The sequence below is a fragment of the Accipiter gentilis genome, chromosome 5 (genome assembly GCF_929443795.1).
Source record: "Accipiter gentilis chromosome 5, bAccGen1.1, whole genome shotgun sequence".
In the NCBI taxonomy this organism is placed as follows: Eukaryota; Metazoa; Chordata; class Aves; order Accipitriformes; family Accipitridae; genus Astur; species Astur gentilis.
This window is the reverse complement of record NC_064884.1, coordinates 5,701,728-5,719,882: the sequence shown is the minus strand read 5'-3', so window position 1 is coordinate 5,719,882 and position 18,155 is coordinate 5,701,728. Positions and strand designations below refer to the sequence as shown.

The window sequence follows — 18,155 nt, the reverse complement described above, 5'->3', positions numbered from 1 at the left end:
CCCACTGCACCTCAGGCAAGGCAGGATGGGGAGGAGAATAAATTAGAGAAAAGGCTAAAAAGGCCACTGGCATTTGCTAGCTGGAGGATAGAGCAGCAGGGCGGATGGGGACGCGCATCCCCGGGCACCCAGGGGGGGCTCCTGATTGCAGGAAGAAAAAAGCCCCAATTGCAGATGGTCCCGGAAAGCCACTGTCCTCCCCTCCCTCTGCTCCACAGGATGGACATTCCTGTGCAACCCCAATGGCGTCCCGCTCCCCTAAATGGTTTAAGGCACCGTCGTATGAGGAGGCAGGTAAAAACCTACCCAAAGCATCCCCCCGCACAAGTCCCTGGAGAGCCAGGAAGCGGTGGGGTGCTCCAGGTTAAGCAAAGTCCATTATAAATACATATAAATTCCACAAAATGTTTTCTTCTCTCCTGTCCATGAGTCCGGGCCTGAACTCAGGCTGCTTTGAGGAGTGTGCATGGGGCAGCTGGTGGGAATGTGCTGCCTGAGATGGGACGGAGGCAACTGAAGGGCCGGGGTCCTTTGCCAGGAGGTTCAGGAGTGCTGGGAGGAGGCTGGGAGCAGTTCACGAATCCTCTGGGACAGCCAAGCAGAATGGGAGTGCCAAGAGGCCAGGAGGGATGCGGGAGGCTCTCCTGGGTTCCCAGCTCTGGGTGCTCCCCCAGGGGAGCAGAGGTCCTGGCTGAGTCAATGGGGCAGGCAGTCCCATGCCCGCAGAGTCCCCTGCTCAGTATTTTTATTACACGCCAACAAAAAAAAAAAAAAAAAGAAAAAAAAAAAGAAAGAAACTAAAACGTACCCCAAGGTAAAAACCAAATGCCAGCGACCAGGAGGTGCCTGAGCTGCCTGGGCCCTGCCCTGCCATGGGCTGCCCTCCTCAATTCAGACCTGGGGTGTCCTTGCATGGGATCTGTTCCTGGCTGCCTTCAGCCTCCCGCTGCAGCCACCTCAGGGTCTCTCCTCTTCACCTCCCTCTTGCACCTGGGGGGCAAATGGCCAAAACCTGGAGGGGCCGGCTCTGAGGGGTGGTGCAGGGGGTCCCCAGGGAGGCAGGGCTGGCTACATGCGGGAGGACGGGCTGGCCAGCTCGTAGAAGAGCAGGTAGGCATCGCTGCTGCGGACGTGGCTGGATGACATTGGGGTAACACTGTGGAGATGGGGAGATGTGCTGTGATCGATGGGGATGAGGCACCAGGATGCCCTGGGCAGGGAGTCCCTGCTCGCCCCAACCCCGCAGACGCCCCTGTCCCACACGCAGCCTTACCGGGAGTCGTTGAAACTGTGCCACTCGCTGGAGACAGGGCTCTTGCAGTAGGCAGTGTAGTGTCCCCCCATGGTGGTGCCCGAGTGGTTGGAGACGGCGTAGAGGTTGTAAACGGCGTGGTCTGTGGGGAGCAAGGGTGGTGCTCAGCCGTGCCAGCTGCCGCCCTGCTGCCCCCCAACATGCCAGCATGGAGCTGGGACCAGAAGGGACCAGCACCCTAGATGTCTGTGGCTCCCACCCCCCGTGCCTCTGCCCCCTGCCACAGGCTGCAGCACCCTGGGGGGGCACGAAGGACCCAGCCAGGAGCCTCCGGGAGCCCAGGGCTGGGCTGGAGCCATGCAGGGCCTGGCACTCACTGCAGCTCTGCGAGGCAAACTCCCGAAGGTCCAGGTCCTTCAGCTGGAAGTTGACGAAGGTGGTGAGCTTGCTTGTTCGTATCCTGGCCTCTGAGAATCGCTTCAGGTCTGGGGGGTCATGTCAAGGAGCCAAGGGACAAAGAGGAGCCCGTGAGGAACCACCTGCCCCCCCACCAGCACCCCCTGGCCCTGTCCCTCTGCCTGAAGGATACGAAGCACCAGGATCTTGGGGAACTTCTGGATGCTGAATTTCTTTGTGCACCTTGTCCTGGCTTTGCACCGACAACATGTCTGTGGGAGACAAACAGCACAAGCAAGAGAGTGAGGCCAGGCCAGCCCCACTGGACACCGAGCCATCAGTCCTGGCAACACAGGCATGGGAAGGAAAGGGGCCCAGCCTGCACCAAGGCAAGCCCACCTGCCCCCGTGCCCCATGCCCCATACCGGTTTCTCGTCTCCATCCAGCACATCCTCTTTGGTGAAGAGCCGTAGGCAGTCCATGAGGGTGACCTCCCCGTAGCCTTTCTGTGGGAGCACAGCATGGGTCAGGGACAGGGTGTGCGGGGGAGGGAGTTGGGGGTTAGTGGGGACCTCTTACCTTGGGGATGGGCAGGGACAGGTCCCAGAAGGGGTCAAAGGCTGTGGAGCAGTAGCCGCACTCACTGCAGGTCAGCGAACTCTTCAGCTGCCCAACAAAGAGGTCTGGTGGGGATGGGACAAAGCAGGGTGAGACCCGCAGTTCACAGCCCCGCTACCAGTCCAGCCCTGCCCTCCTCTCCCCACGGCCCTGCTCACCGCCAATGCGGCTGTCCTCCCTCTCCTGGTACCTCCTCCACATCTGGCGGCTCTTCTCATCGTCACTGCAAGAGATGGGGAGACAGAGCGGTGCTGAGTGTGGCCTGGGGGACACCAGCTCTGGTGACCCAGCCCAGAGGGACCCGCGTCATCATTGTCCTTGGGCTGGGCTTGCAGGCAACGAGCTCGTCTGTGGGGCTCGTCCATTGCCCCTGCCCCAGCCAGCACTTACGGGAGGTGGTCCAGGGTGTCCGTGCTGGCCCGTGGCCGCACCAGCACACGGTTCACCTCACTGTGCAGCCCATCAAGGAGGAACCGCAGGAACTCCTGTGCATCCTGCTGGCTGCAAGACACGGGGCATGGCCAGTGAGCAGTGGCAGGGGTCAGCTTCCCTCTGCCACCCCTGCACCAATACCCCTTACTTGTAGCCAACAAAGCGGGGAGCATATCTCTGGATCTGTGTCTTGAACTCGGAGGGGCTCACGCTGTCATTGGGGGACGAGGTCCAGAGCAGCTGAATCAGCTTTGCAAACTCTGTGGGCAGAGAGGCAGGTCAGCAGCACAGCTGGCCCTGGCCAGCTCTGGTGGCATGGCATTACTGTGCCCTCCAGGAGAGAGCTCAGCACCCCACCCTGGGGTCCCTGTGGCCAGCCCTGTGTCCTCTGGAGACGGGACCCAATCCTTCCACTGGCTGGGCACCCACAGCACAGCGCCTGCCCCAGCAAGGCTGGGGAGAAGCACTGACCTCTGGGTGGGCATCCCCCAGGACATGGGGTGGCCCAGGGGGGCAAGGATGTGCTGAAGGGATGTGCTGCAAGGAAGCCCCACAGGGTGTGGAGCCAGGGGCTGGTGACTGAGGGTTACCTGACATGAGTGCAGTGCGCATGCGGCTGTTGTTGTTGAGGTCCCGCAGGTACTGGTTCTGCAGGCAGTAATCCCGCAGCTCCTTGGTGTTGCTCAGGCACTGCAGGATGGAGTTCATGAAGCACTGGAGGAGGCAGAAGAGAAAACCATGGCAACGGGAGGCAGAGGGAGGCAGGCGGTGGCAGGGGGACACCTGGGGCGGGTGGGCAGAGGATAGGGACGAAGCAGTGCAGAGCACGGGAACCTTTTCCTCAGCCAGCACTGTTGGGAGTGGGGTGCAGGGAGCCGCCAGGGTGAAAGTGTGGGTGCTGGGGGCGAGGTGAAGGGACAGGGCTTCCCACTGCCCCACAGATGTGCCTGCAGAAGAGCACGGTGCAAGCTGGGGCCGCACAGCCAAGTGCCCGGGTAAGCACTCACCGTATTGCCGAGGTTTCGCAAGCCGGTCAGTCCCTGCACCGCCTTGGAGCTCTGCAGAGAGAGGGAACAGGTCTGAGACAGTGCCTGGCACAAGCTGGCTGTGCCTGTCGGTATCCCAGTGAGGCCACGGGCCACAGACGTCCGTGTGGAACAGACCCTCAAGTGCAAGCAGAGGCGCCATCCCCCTGTGAGCACCATGGGCAGAGCCAGCACCATGGCTGCTTTCTGCACCAGTTGTATGCAGGACTGTGGCCAAGGAGCCAGCGGGAAGCCACGGCTGGCCTGCCCCATCCTGCTTGCCTGGCTGCTGCTGCTGCTTGGCTCGCTGGCCCAGGGCAACACAGGGCTCAAAGTTCTCCCTGCCTGGCGACACTGCTGCCCCATGCCCTGGGCTGCAGGCCAGGCCAGTCGCTCCTGCTATCTCCCCTTGCCAGCCCTGTGTCCCGGGAAGCCGGGGGGTTGCAGTGCTCCGTGCCTGCCGCAGGAGGTGCATGGTGCCCCACTGCTGCCCACCTTGTCCACACCGGGTGTCCTCTCCAGGACACCCAGCACAAGTGCAGCACAGACTTTGGCACAGCTGTTTTATGGGATAAAGTCCACCTGGGAAAGTGCAAGCCCAGCCCTGCGGCAGTCAGCCCAGGGAACGGGGCTGCATGCCCAACGGTGCCCTCCCAACCGCTTGCTGGCCTGGCTGGGCTGCGCCTGTGCCATGGGGCTCTTTGAGGTCCCCAGCTACTTCCTGAGCCAGGCAGGCTTACGCCAAGCAGAGACGGGCACAGGCAGCTGGGCACTGGGGCAAGGAGGCATCGCCACTCTTTGCTGGAGACACCAAGAATGCAGAGGGGTCTGGGGAGCCACAGGGTTGCTTACCCCTCTTGCAGCATGGGGGACTGGGTTTTGGTGGGGATGAGTGGTGGGAGCCCAGGGGTCCTGCTCCCAGCCTTCCATATGAGCTCAGCACAGAGAGTAGTGGTGGGGTGAACGGCCCTGGAGCTGTGCCTGGAGCAAGCTGGGGGAGGGCAACAGGGCTTGCAGGATCAGACTGCTGATCGTGCCCCCCCCAGCTGTCCAGGTTTTAAGGATCTTCAAGCAAACGCCCCAGCTGCCCACCCCAGGCCTGAGGAGGGGGAGGAGGAGAGGAGGGGAGGGGGCCCAGCAGCTCTGAAATAGCAGCAGCTGGTGCGTGTGTGGGAGGTGCTGAGCACCCAGCCCTGACAGCAGCCCAAAATAACCCAGATCCAGTTACACGTGCTCCTTAGCGACGGTGCAGGCATCACCCACTGCAGGGGGGACCAGCACCAGCGGGGACTCGGCCACCCTGTGTGGGCACACGTGGCTCTGCCGGACCGACCGGGTACCCTGTGTGCCATGTGAGTGCCCCTGCGCAGCCCAGTGCACCAGGGCTGTCTCCATCCATGGCTGGCTGCGGCGCTTAGTGCCCAGGGGGTGCCACTGCAAAAGTGCCAGGCAAGCCCACCACTTATCCCCTGGCAGGGACACCCAGGCCGTGGAGCAGGCTCAGCTAGGCAAGGGGTGCCAGCAGGCCGTGGCGGGTCAGTGGCACACCATGGCTGGAGGAGCTGGCCTGGCTCTGGTTCCTGAGCAGATGGGGCCGAGCAGGCAGCAGCAGATGTGGGTCTGTGTCCCAACAGCCTACATCCCTTGAAGGGGCCACCCCCCCCCCCCCAACCTCCCCCCCCCCCCCCCCCCCCAAGGGCTTGCTGCTCATGTCTCCATGCCTATCGCAGGGAAGGTCACGGTGCCAGAGAGTAGCAGCAACTTCTGGAAGCTGCCCCAATGTGCCCCAGCCACCCCCACCAGGATGCTGCTCATCCAGTTGCCCTATTCGGGTAGCTCCCACTGTGTGCCAGGAGGTACCGGAGTGTCCCGCCAATGTGGGTGCAAAGCTCCCCATGGACCTGGCATTTGCGTGCTACCTAGGCTGCCCTCGCAGAGCCTGGAGCAACCCAGGGGAGGGCCAGGGCTGGTGGAGGGGCAGGGGGGGACAGGTGTTCCCATACAATGGCACAAGCCTGTGTGCACTGAGGTCTTATTCCCCATCCCCCCCCCCCAGTTTTCCCTCCCCTGGGTGACTCAACTCCAGCTAATCTCCCTTGCCCATCCAGGGCTTTATCTAGGACACGGCGCTTGCTGCTCAGAGGCGGTGAAGGAGAGCTGGCTCACGCGGTGGCGGCTGGGGAGTCCCCGAGGCTGCACTGCAGGAGGGGAACGAGGGACAAGGGATGGGGACAAGGGACAAGATCTGGACTGTCCTGCCCCATCCGGGTCTGCATGCCAAGTGCCTTTTGGGGCAGCAGGAGAGCCCGAGCAGCCAGACTTACATAAGCGCCCAGACCCCGTCCTCCCTGCCGCTCGCCTCTCCTGTCCCCGCAGGGGAAGATCTGCCCCAGCGCTGTGGCTCCGGGGACAGCCACGCTCAGTCCAGCGACACTGCCAAGGGGCTGGCATGGCCAGGAGCCCCCTTCCTGCGGTGGGTAGGCTGGGGCACGGGTACCTGGCCAAGGTCACCGCGGGGGCAGGGCTGGGAGAGGGACCCAGGTGTCCTGACACGTGCTTTCACCTGCTCCCTGCCCCTCCCGCGGGACACCGCAGCACCTCACCCCCATGGCCAGCCGGGACGGGCAGCCCCCCCCCCGGGCACCCCATCCTCTAGCAAGGGGGATGCCGTGGGGTACCCCACGCTCCCCGGCGAGGGCAGGGGCCGCCCCCTCCCCGCGCCCCTTTCTCTGCCCCCCAAGCCAGAGGGCAGGGGCTGCAGGCAGCCCGCAGGGCTCGTACCTTGGTCTTGTTGAGGACGAGCCCGACGAAGGTGGAGACCAGCAGGGACCCTGGCATGGAGGTGCGGGGACGCAGGTCCTTGTGAAGGTCGGGGAGTGCGGGGGGCTCCTCGGGCAGCGTCACCGTGTAGGAGTCCCTCATGACGGCCCTGGCGGGCACGGCCGGAGGGCGAGGGCCAGCGGCGGGGAGGGGGGTGCCGGGTGGGCGCCCCTCGCCTCGGGCCAGCAGCGGCCTGGGGCCCGGGGTCAGGTGCCCGGCCTCGCCGGAGCCCCGCCGCGCTCAGAGCGTGCGGTGCCCGGAGCCGGTGCCGGCTCTGGGGCTGACGGCACCTGAGCGGCTCTGACATCAAATGGGTGGAGGGAGAGGCGGCAGCCGGGCTCCGTGACGGCCAGCCCCCGCCGCACCGCGTGGTACAGCCGAGCTGGGAGCCAAGGGGGCCCGCGAGGGGCGGCTGCGCCCGTGGGCCGCGCTGCCGGCACGCCGAGCCCCCGGCAGCGGCAGGGCCCCAGCACGGCGGGGCCTCTGGGGAGGGTGCGGGCGGCAGCCCCGCTCCAGCCCCCTACCCCCCCACCCACCCCCCCCCGCATCCCCCGACCCTGTCGGCAGCTCTCGGCAGCAGTGCTCCCCGCGCCTCGGGGTGCCCGGCCCCCAACACCCCGGCACCGGCGTCACGGGGGCAACGGGGCACTGGGTGCGAGGTGGCAGCCGGAGGGGCGCCTGGTCCCCCGGGGGTCCCCCGACCCGCTCCTGGGGACCAAGGCTGATGGGACCGGCTCCCCTGCCCTGGGCACGCTCGCTGCCAGGACTGAGGTGGGTGGGTGCTCGGCAGAGAGGGGGTCTGCCCCGGCTGGGGGTCGCTCGCCGAAACGGGCTGGGTAAAACTGGGGCACTGCCACAGCGTGTGGGTGCAGGGGGTGCCTGTACCTGGAGAGGGACGGAGGGCTGTCTCAGAGGGTTGTGGGGCTCCTGGGCGTGTGCGTTCCCTGCAGGGCCGATGCCGGGCCCCCGGGCAGTGCCATTCTGGGGGAACTGAGCGACAGCAGACCGTGCATAGCCCCCTCTTCGGGGGATGCATTGGTACTGAGCTCAGAGGGTATTTCAGTGCCTTGCTTCCTTCGCTGGGGGAAAACTCCCCCCAAATCCTGTGTGGAGCAAAGACCCCATCTGGTGTCTCCCCTCCGAGCGCTGGGTAAACCGAGGCATGGAGCGGGAAAGGCTCTGGCTCTTCTCCTGCAGCAAGGGCAGATGCGGAGGCTGGCAGGGAGCCCGGGCGTCCTGCGTCCTAGTCCTGCGTCTCCCTCTGCTTCACCCCTCTGACCGCAGCAGGGCGAGCGACGGAGGCTTGCGACTGCTCTGCGTGTCCAGGTGTCTTACCCGCCCGCTCAGGGAAATTTCCATGGGCGACCGAGGCAGGGAGTGCAGTGCGCTCACGCTGCTCTGAAGACAGCCAGAGCCTCCAGCCTCACTGAGGGGGCTGGAGGCACCGAGCAGAGGCTGCTTTCCTCCCATGCTAGCCCCCACCAATACACCCCCAGCCAGAGCCGGTGGCTGCTGTTTGAATCCTAACTGCTGCAGATACAGACTCCCCTGTCCGCGGCACAAGCTCTGCACAGTCAGTGGAGGGGCTGACTGGGGGGGGGGAGGGAGGGAGACTATTTTTGGCACCAGCAAAAATATCTGAGGAGGCATCTTGCAGCGTTACTCATCTGCAGGGCCAGGGCTTTTTGCATCACAACAGGATGCTCGTCGTAATCCCCGCTTGCGTGTGCGCACATGTGTATATATATACACACCCCGCGGTGTGTACACCCTACACACACAGGGACGCAGTGCGCGCACGGGGGTGCGCACCCCACCAGCCTCGCGCAGACGGTGTGGATGCCCTGCACTGCGCTCCCACAGCCCCTGCAGGTCACATCCTGGGCCCTGGGGCCATGGCACAGCTCCCCAGTGCGTGTACCACCATACCAGTGCTGCACATGCCAGCCAGGGCTCCCGCCACCCTGTCCTGCAGCCTGGCGGGTGGCCCGGGGGCAGGGCAGGGTGTACCCCAGTGCACAGCCTGCCCCAAGCGCTGTGCAGGGTGCTAGTGCAGCACTCTCCATGAGGATGCAACCATGCCAGCAAAGCCGGTTGCATGGCAAGAGGTGGCATTCAGCCACATCCCCTGCTGAACCTTGTGCCCCCGTGACATTGGGTGCCCTGGGCCGAGGACCAAATTTGCCTCCAGCCAGAGCGGCATGCAGGCTCTCAGGGCAAGGCTGGAGCAGGAGAGAGAAGGGGAGCCCCGGTGGGATGGCATCACTCAGAGCCAGCTCCCTGCCCTCAGCTGTCCCCTCTGCAGCGGTGACCTTCTGCCACGGGCAGAGGTTGCCACAGGCCCGGTTGGCACCGTGAAGGCAGGCAGGACCAGGACTGGCTGCAGGCCAGAGACGTCAGCTGCTCAGGATGGGACTGCGGAGAGCTGCCGGCGATTTTGTGGGTGGCTCTGGCCTTCTGACCCTATGTTCACCCAGGGTGGTTAATGGGGCGGCACAGCCCCAGTCCTGCCCCCCACCAGCCTGCCCTTCCCGGGAGCCAGCACGGCCCTGCGCGAAGCCAGCGGCTTGGCAGGCACGGCCACTCACTGCAGCTGCACGCGCCTCCCTTTGCCCTGCGGGACGGTAAACCGAGGCGCAAAGTGATGGTGTGGGTAGGAACAAATGTGGGCACCCTCGCCTCCCGGCTGCAAACTCCTGTGGATGATGGTTCGTGTGGGGCAAAGGCAGGAGGTGGCTGGGGAAGAAGGGATGGGAGGATGCACTGAGCCAGCCCTGCCATGCCCTGGCTCGGGTGGGAGTGGGTGCTGCTGGCACTGCCCTCAGGGCTGGGTAACGGAGCAGAACCGATGGCAGTGCTGGGGCTGCAACATGCATTTGTTTCCGGCACCTGGCATGACTGCAGGCACCCAAGTCTGTTTTACGATCGGTACATTTGCTTCCAGGCTTGGGAAAGGGAGGAAAAAAAGCACAGGAGTGGAAAATAGCAGGTGTGCTCATCAAAGCACCAAGGAAACCTAAGCCAGTGTCACTGATCCAGCCTCCCTACCTGCCTGGGCACGGGTGCCTGCCCCAGCACCCTGTTCCAGCTGCCAAGTCCTGCTTACCTTTGCCACCCATCAGCCCTGGCTGGAAAATCCCTGTCTGCCTTTGCATGCAGACCACAAGGCTGCAGTTTGGGAGTCGTGCAGCTCCTGCTGCCCCATGGCCATCCCATGGCAGCAGGCTGGCACCCACATCGGAGTGGTGTGTGGGGACCCCTGCCCTAGCAGTGGTGGCAAGGGCTTCAGTGAGTGCCCGTGGCCGCTGGGTCCTCCCTTGGTCCCCCCTACCAGGGCCTGGTGTGGGAGGGGGAGGCAGGAATTCCGTTCCACAGCAGGGCTCCTCCACTCACCCAGGCCCCCCAGCTTGCTCCCTCGCCCCAGGGCTGGGGGCCAGGGACCAGGTAGATTGGGCACAGGGGGTCCCACACCAGGGCAGGGTACTGCTGATGCCGCATGTGGTGCAGCTGGTTCTGGGGTGGAAGGTGTGGAGGAAGGGGCAGGCAAGATGCTGTCAGTGGGCTGTGATGCCGCACCCCCTCCATTGCCCCCGCTCTCACGCCTAGGGGCTGAGGTGGGTGTTTAAAACCCGGATGAGCGCCAGGGAGAGGGAAGCGGGGAGCCAGACCTGCCAGAAATGGGACGGGTGGTTCTGGAGGGACAGGGGGGAGACCTTCCCCATTGAGCCCCAGCTGTGGGCATATGGCGGGCAGGAGCGGCCACCTCTCCTCCCTACCCCATGCCTCCGGCTGTACCTCCCCAGTCCAAGGGCATGGGCCAGAACTCCAGGCTGCTCCCACAGCCCTTTTCCCAGGCCCTTGGGCACAGGGAGGGATGTGGGAGCACTGGCTGAAAAGGGAAAGGGCTTCCTCTCCAGCTTGCAGGGAAGCAGAAAAGAATCCCCCAGCCCTTATCCTCCCTGTTTGTTGGGCGATGGTGGGACAGAGCCGCAGAGAAGCAAAGGGCAGGTCACACCCTGCGCCAGGGCAGACTGGCCTCCACCATGGGTGAATGAAGGCTGAATGGAAACGGAGCGGGAGACAACGCGGGCAGAGCCTGACCAGATCTTGGAAGAAAACCTGAGTGGAAAATTACCAGGCTGCTCCCCTGCGCGCCTGAGCCGGGCTGTGTGTGTGATGCCTGCTCCCGGCCCGGGCTGAGGCTCTGGGGATGGTGCAGCACTTGATTGATACCTGGGGCACGGAGTGCCTGCCACCGTGTGATGCTGTACGGAGCAGCCACTGCCATGGAGAAACTGCTGCTTCCCTGGCTGCCACGACCCATGCTGGGGGCTGGGGCACAGGGCCCCAAGATGGCAGCAATAGACCGTGCCAGGGATCAGGCATCACAGGGCACTGGTGAAAAACCTGACTGACAGCTGGGCACTGAGTCACTGTGCCAGAGCCAGCACCAGCCAAACCAGCCTTCCCAGCTGGGTGTCTCCAGCAGGGTGAGTGCCCAGCCCGGTCATGTCACCTTCTCCATCTGGGATGAGGCAGCAGGAAACCCTCCACGCTGGACCGGGGCTGGGAGGGAGCAGAGGGCAGGAGTTGTGGGCACAGCCAGCTGTGTGGGGACACAGCTCACTGTGTGCACCCGTGCAGGTTTGCACGCATGGGGGTGTGAGTTTGCCCGCGTGTGCCATCACCCGCTGTCACGCACGCATGCAGAAAGGTGCGGCGCACGCGCTCCTGCCAGCACATGGGCACCCTTAGCCACAAAGCACCCGTGGGGAGCCCTGGGAGCTGTGCTCCCAGCAGTGCAGGCAGTGAGGAGCACAGCCCCTCAGAGGACACCTGCCTGCCCGCACACGGCTGTCTCAGCAGCTCTGGCCCAGGACTGCTGTGCCAGCAAGGGCGGCTTGAAAGGTCAGCAGCAGCCCTGCATGGCACAAATGCAGAAACTGAGGCACGGAGCAATGCACCGAGATTCCCAGGGAGAGTGTGCAAGGTGCCTCGGTCTCCCCGGCTCAGTGCAAGCAGGCATGGTCCACATATGCCACTGCAGCGCAGCTTTGACCCCCATCCCCAGCAGGCGCCACGTACCGTGGGGTCCCGGGCGGGCATGTCGCAGTAGCCATCGTTCCTCTCGCAGGGCTGGCTGGTGCAGTGTGTGCCTGAGGGAGGCAGGGCAGAGCTGAAGGAGGCCTGTGAGGGGCTGAGGGGGCCCGTGGGGAGGCTGCCATGGCTGCTTTTCCTCCCGTAGCTCTCCAGGTAGCCGCGGACGTAGTCGGAGCGTGTGGCAGCCTGGTAGAGACCCTGCAGGGTGCCGAGTTCCTGGCGGCCCCGGGTGCTGAGGGGGCTGAGGGTGGGCGAGTAGGCACTGTCCGAGGTGTGCAGACCGGAAAACTCCCGTGCCAGGTCCGAGTGGCTGATGGATTTGCGACGGCTGAGAGGTGCTGTGGTGGGCAGGTAGCCCAGGGGGCTGCTGGGGGCCCCTGCGAAGGTGTAGCATGCACCCCCGCTCAGCCCGCTGCCGGGCGGCCGGGTGCGAATGTATGTGGGGCTCAGGCAGATGTTGGAGTCAGGGTACAGGGGCAGCCGGCTACTGTCATAGCCACTGGTTGGGGACAGCCCTGTGTGGTGGTAGCGGGGGGAGCCCAGGTAGCTGGTTTTGAAGCCGATTTTGTTGCTGTCTGCAAAGGACGTGGCCACGGTGGATCCATAGGAGGTGTACGAGCTGTAGCCGCTGGGCACCTTGCCGTACGTGGTCTCGGCATAGCGGGACGAGTCGACGTACCTCTTCAGGGTGGAGGAGAGCTGGGACATGCTGGAGGCTGGGGCTCAGCGGGCTCTCCTGGAGGCATCGACTGCAAGAGAAGAGCCTGGGGGTCAGCTTCCATGGGGCCATGGTCAGCACCAGCATTCACCCAGTAGCTTGCTGGCTCCTGCCTTGCCTGGAGACCCTGGGAGGGGCGGGCAGGCAACAGTGGGAACCCAGGGGATGAAGGGTGCAGGGGGGCTGTGGGTACAGTGTGGCCATGGCTCCTGCCACCTCCCAGCCCTCCTGGAGAGCCTGGGACAGCAGAGCCCAGCTGGCACTGCCACCCATGTGCCTTCGGGCACCTTCTACCACAGAAGTGAACCCCGGGGCACAGCCAGAGGCACCCAGCATCCTGGCACCCACAGTCACCGAAGCCAAAGGACTGCAGCGGACACCTCTGCCCTGGCCCTGGCGTCCCTGCCACACCGTCCCGAGGCTGTCCCACTCTTGAGGCTGGAGAGATGTCCCCATTGCTCCTCCAGGTGGGAAGCAGTTGCCTGGTCATAGTCATGATGCTTAGGCCCAACTCTGGCTGAGATAGGCAGGCAGGATGGACCGACCCAGCCAGCCCAGCACCTTCCCCTGGTTATTCAGAGTGAGCGCTGGGGCTTGGCAAGGGGCTGGCATTTCCAGCTTGCTGCAAACCCTCACCATTGGGCTGAGAGGGAAACGGAGGCAAGGTCAGGAAGTCAGCACAGGAGTCCTAGCTGTTCATCCCTGCTCATCACTTGGTGCCCAGCACCAGGCAGTGGGTGAAGATCTTGGTGCAGCCACAACCACCCAGGGGCCTTGGGGTACTGTGTGGACAGCCAAAGATCCCCTCATTGCAGAGGCCTGACCACCCAAGCAGCCTGCCCGTCTCCCTGCTGCGGCTGCCCCCTGCTAGCCTCCCATCAGTTATTCAAGCCGATGCGAGTCCTCCCAGTCAGGCGGCTGCTGTGCCCTTGCCAGTCAGGCAGAGCCAGCCTGTAGGGGTGGGCGACAGACCAGCACTCAGTCCCCACAGGGAGCTGGTGGGTGGCTTCTGCCCCATGGCACCTGCACAGGGCTGGAAAGGAGCATGCGGGGCCAGGGACAGAGGCGTCCAGAGCACACGCAGAGCCAGCCTGGAGCTGGGACAGGGCAGCGTGGCAGGCAGCACCCTCCAGTGCCTGCAAATGCAGGCTGTCTGGAGCCGGGGGAAAGTTTGCTCTTGGCATGCATGCTGGCAGGCTGATGGCTGGTCCCCTACCTGTCCTGGGGCTGTGGCTGGCACTGGGGCGGGCAGGACCCCAGCCGAGCTCCTCTGTCCTAGTGTTGCTGGCGCTTCACTCCCCGGGTGCCTGGCGTCCCTTCCCTGGCAGGACAGTGGCTCATGTGGCTCCGAGAGTCTCCAGTCACCCGGGAGATGACCCTGATTCAAAGGCTTTTCCCAGCCCAGCCGGGGCGGGCTCTGGCCCGTCTCCAAGCCAGGAGGTGACGGAGATGGTGCCTGGCCCGGCCCTCGGCCCTTGCGCAGCCCCAGCAGCACGCAGAGCACATCCAGGCTTGGGGACAGGCACTGGATCCCGGGCAAGAGGAGCCACCGCAGCGTCACTCCCTGCCTGACCCTGGGTGGGGACCCATGCTCCTGCTCAGAGCCCAGGAGTCCCCAGGCATGCCTGCCCCAGTGAGACCCCCTGCCCAGGGGAGCCGGCAGCATGCCTCTGCAAGTGTTACCCCAGGGACAGAAGCCACCCCGAGTCTCCCTGCTGTGGCCACAGCACGTGTGCCCTGCATTTTCCATGGCAGGCAGCCTAAAGTGATCCCCATGAAACTGGAGTGGCAGAAGGGAGCCATGCATTGAGGGGACAGGCCACCTTGGCTCCACAGACACTGAGGCAAGGGGTGAGGTGGCTGCAGTGTCAGCTCCCCCAGCCGTCCCTGCCCATCTAACCCTGGCACGGAAATGCCCTGGGACTGCTTTTGGGAGATGGTGGTGAGAAGCACCATCCAGCCACCATGGCCTCCTGGCCAGCAGCCTGGCTTTCTGGCCAGCCGGCTGTATCCTGGTTGCTGTTGTTATTGCCCAGGGAACAACCATCCCACAATGGAGAGGAAACTATTTACAAGCAAGAGCAAGGTGGAGTGCACAGACCTGTTTGGGAATGGAGGCTGAAGGGTGAATAATCTGCTCCTAGGCAAGGACTCCACGAAACACCCAGCTCTTCCTGGCCAGGCTGCGGTCACCCTTGCCAGCACTGGGAGATCCCAGGAGTGGTTCTGCCAGCCGGGATTTGACATGCACGGTGGGGAATTTTGCTCAGAGGGACATGGGACCCCAGCCAAGGGACTGGCACCCGCTATGGGCACCAGAGTGAGAGCGATGGAGCCCCTCGGCTCTCAGGGAGCACGTGCCTGGCTGCCTGCCTTGCTGGGACACGGAGCAGCCTGGTACAGGGACCCTCCCTGGGCTGCTCCTGCTCCCCATCCCCCTAGCCAAGAGAGGCGATTTGGGCTTGGGACAGGTGCCTCAGTGCCGGGACAGCCCCATGCCATCACCCACTGCCAGCGGTGCCTGTGCTCTCCAACGGCACCCTGTGCCATTGCCCACTGCCAGCGATGCCCGTGCCCTGCCGCTGTGCCGTGCCACCGCCGGCACAAGCGGCGGCTCCCCGTGGGTGTGCGCAGGGTGCCTCTGCCCCCAGGAGAGCCGCTGGCTCGGGAGTGGGAGGGCAGCAGGTGCTTTCTGGCAGCAGGACAGGTCTCCACAGGGCAGCACGTGCCCTGGGGATGCGGGGGAGCTGATGGAGGGATGTGGGGCCCAGGAAGGGGAACCTGCCCCAGACACACCGGCTAACCCGTTGGCATTGCGGGAAGAGAGGTCTTACCACGGAGGACTGCTGCATCTGCTAGGACCGCCTGCGCTGCGGAATCCCCATGTCACATCAGAGCGGACCCAAGGGCTGCGGGAGAGCGGAGCGTGCCAGGAGCCAGAGGAGCTGAGGGGGTGTGAGAAAACCCCGGTTCCTCCCATCGCTTCCTGGCCCCTCCCTGCCCGTAATAGTGCTGAGCTTTCCTGCTGCCTGGCAAAACCCTGGGGCTGGCATGGCTGAGTCAGGCCTCCTGCACCCTCATCATCCTCGCGGGGTGTCAGGGGAAGCTGAGGCACAGGAATGTCCGGTCCACCATCACGTGGCCAGGCAGCAGCCAGAACCAGAGACCCAGGAGCCGGGACACTGTGGGGCTGCTCGGGAATCCCGCCCTGGCCGCCAGCTCCGGCAGCCTTCCCAATGGAAAGCTCAGCCCAAAGCTGGGAGGCAAACCCTTGACCCTGGAGGCAGAGGAGCAGAGGCCCTGCTCCTTCTCCAGCCGCTGTCCTCTGCCGGAGCCCTCCTGCCTGTGGCCCGGTGGCAGCTGTCCCCCTCGGCAGCCGTGGAGCCCCAGAGCGGGCTCAGCTTACACAGCACTGGCTCCATCCAAGGTGTTACGACACAGCTGCTTCTTGCTTACGCAGGCTTGGAGCTGTGTCCCCTGTCCTCTGAGACACAATGTCCCAGCCTGGAGGTTACATGGGAGTTCCCAGCCCTCCGCAATGGTGGAGGCAGAGGAGGGAGCCTGTGTAAAGTACCTTGCCTGCTCCAGCTTTCAAGTGGTTTGGGGTGGAGGGGCTCCACGTCCAGCAGACAGTGCTGTGGGTGTGTGGGATGGTCTCCTGCCCATTCCCCGAGGGGAACCCTCTGGGTATCTGCATTTCCCTCTAGGAAGGGTGGCCCCGAGCAGCCCTGGGAGGCATGTGCTACAGTGTTTGCTCCCTGCAAGGGGCCAGAGTCACCAAGGGGTGTCCTCGGTCAGCAGATAGAGACCCCAGTGCCCCCGGGGCACTGCTGGCAGCCCTTTTCAAAGCCCTGCTCCAGCACTGGGGAGAAGCTGCCCTGGCTCCAGCACTGCCCCCCCCTCCCCCCCCCCCAATCTCGCACACCCAGAGTGACAGGACCTGCCCGAGGTTACGCGTGCAGCTGGGGCCAGCCTGGCCAGGGCCCTTCCCCTACCAGCCACTGGGCCTGAGAACCCTCCAAACTCATGCCATGCGTGCTGGCTGGGAGTCATCATCCTGGACTTGCTCTGTGCTGCTGACACATACCCACCCGGCTGCAGAGCCTGCTACTCGTTGCTCCCGGGCCACCCCCCAGGCAGTTAAACCGCAAACCCACAGGGAACCTTGACGTAAGACCCAGGGCATGTTATTGCTTTGAGGTCTGCGGGTGGAAAAAAAGAAGGGACCCTGGGGAAGTGCCTGGGTATGCAGCTCTGCCCATGCTGGGGGATGAGGAGGGTGCCGGGGAGTGCATCTCGCTGGCGGAGAGCTACCAAGTTTTCGTGCGTGAACTCTGAACCTGCTCTCTGGAGACGTAGACACTACAAACCTCTCCCTCATGGTTTTACCCAGCCAAAGGAAGAGGGGGGCAGCTTTGCCGCCACCTCTGAGTCTGTGACGCCGCAGTCCCCTTTCCTGGGGCTGGCGTCCCCGCGGCACCCCTTCCACTCACCTGTGTGTTGGTCAGCAGGACAGGTGACCGGCGGCTGGTCAGGGGCACGAGACTGGCATGGTGAGGGGCGAGTGGCCGGTCATGGGGTGATGCCGGCAGGGCTGAGCGCGGGGAGCCGATCCTGCCTCCTCGGGGCGCTTCCCCTGGGGCCAGAGGAGAGTGAGCGATGCGAAGGGGCCGGCAGCACCTGAGCCCTTTGCAGGGGACAGGCCACCCCACGGCTCAGATCCTCCACCCTGCAGGGAGCGGACGCAATGGCCAGAGGGGGCTGAGCCGGAGGGCTGTGGGGCCACGTAAAAACGCCACCGCAGAAATTCAGGGCTCAGGTTACCGGCTAGATAAATATAGTGTCTTTATCTGACCTCACAGGGCGATGAAATGCTCCTCTCGCATTCCAGCTTCGGGAGGCTTAAAGGGGACGTGAACCTGAGGGGGCTGGTGGCCCACAGCAAGGGGGTGCTGGGAGGGGAGGCTGCGGAAGCAGCGGGGGCTGTGGGAATGAAGATGGATGGATGACTGAGGGTAAGTGTGGGGAGGGGAGAGATTCAGGGAGGGAGATGGAGGTCCACGAGGGAAAGGAAGGAGTTAAGAGAGGGAGCGAGGTGGGACACAAATTGGCGTGGGGGTCAAGGTGGCAGAAAGAGGGGGTGCCCGTGGCTGCCAGCAAGGTCTGGAGCAGAGCATCAAGGTGAAGGGAATGGGTGCTCTGGGTTTTGCCCCCCTGGGGGCACGCCATAGGCAGAAGAGCCCCCTAAGCCTGCAGCAAAGGTGTGTACGGGGCAGCCGGCGTGGCTGTGTGGCCACAGGAGCACCCGCCCCTCATGGCTCCACGGGCATACCGGGGCACCCACCCGGCACCGCTCCCGGACGCCTGACCCACCCAGTGGGGCCTCATGGTATGCTGGCACCTGGGTGGCTGTGACTCAGCGAGCACCTGCTGAGCATAATTAGGAGGGATGCAATTATGGTGGCATTTTCCTCCCTCCTGCCTGGCTCCAGCCCTTAAACAGGGAGGGCCACACGAGGACTGCGTCTGGGTGTCACTCTGGGAGGCTGCTATGGGGTCACCAGCAGTGTTAGGGGGGTGGCGGCAGGGCCCTGCTCCCAAACCTAAGGGTGAGCATGCCCCATGGTCCCCAGCTCCCAGGGCTCCCTCTTGACCCCAGGCAGGGAGCCGTACATGGCTGCTCCGGCAGCTCTAGAGGATGTGGGGGCCCTGGGCCGCCCCACAGGCAGCGTGCAGACACGGGTGCGCAGGAAGGACCCTAGCATGACAGGCACACCACCCCGGGGCCAGGAGG

At 64.4% G+C, this 18,155-nt stretch overlaps 1 protein-coding gene across 2 annotated transcripts; it reads right to left on the bottom strand.

Moving 5' to 3' along the window:
• Positions 1-955: 955 nt before the first annotated feature.
• On the bottom strand, positions 956-17,155 carry USP2 (ubiquitin specific peptidase 2). Of its 2 annotated transcripts, XM_049800303.1 has the most exons (13): positions 16,855-17,155; positions 11,629-12,392; positions 3,706-3,756; positions 3,289-3,412; positions 2,847-2,958; positions 2,657-2,767; positions 2,425-2,489; positions 2,228-2,331; positions 2,074-2,154; positions 1,842-1,920; positions 1,630-1,737; positions 1,274-1,394; positions 956-1,156 (listed from the first exon to the last, which is right to left on the bottom strand). In XM_049800303.1, exons 2-13 carry the CDS (start codon positions 12,349-12,351, stop codon positions 1,069-1,071), a joined length of 1,767 nt encoding a protein of 588 aa, XP_049656260.1. In that variant the 5' UTR covers positions 12,352-12,392; positions 16,855-17,155; the 3' UTR covers positions 956-1,068. The 2 variants fall into 2 exon arrangements, with proteins under 2 accessions (XP_049656260.1, XP_049656261.1); XM_049800304.1 differs by lacking the exons at positions 11,629-12,392; positions 16,855-17,155 and adding an exon at positions 6,505-6,997.
• Positions 17,156-18,155: the final 1,000 nt, after the last annotated feature.

Coding starts and splice junctions, on each gene's coding strand:
- USP2 (XM_049800303.1), bottom strand. CDS start 12,351: ATGTCCCAGCTCTCCTCCACCCTGAAGAGGTACGTCGACTCGTCCCGC. Junction 2,490..2,656: donor GACACCCTGGACCACCTCCC/GTAAGTGCTGGC, acceptor CATCTCTTGCAG/TGACGATGAGAAGAGCCGCC. Junction 2,332..2,424: donor GGAGGACAGCCGCATTGGCG/GTGAGCAGGGCC, acceptor CATCCCCACCAG/ACCTCTTTGTTGGGCAGCTG.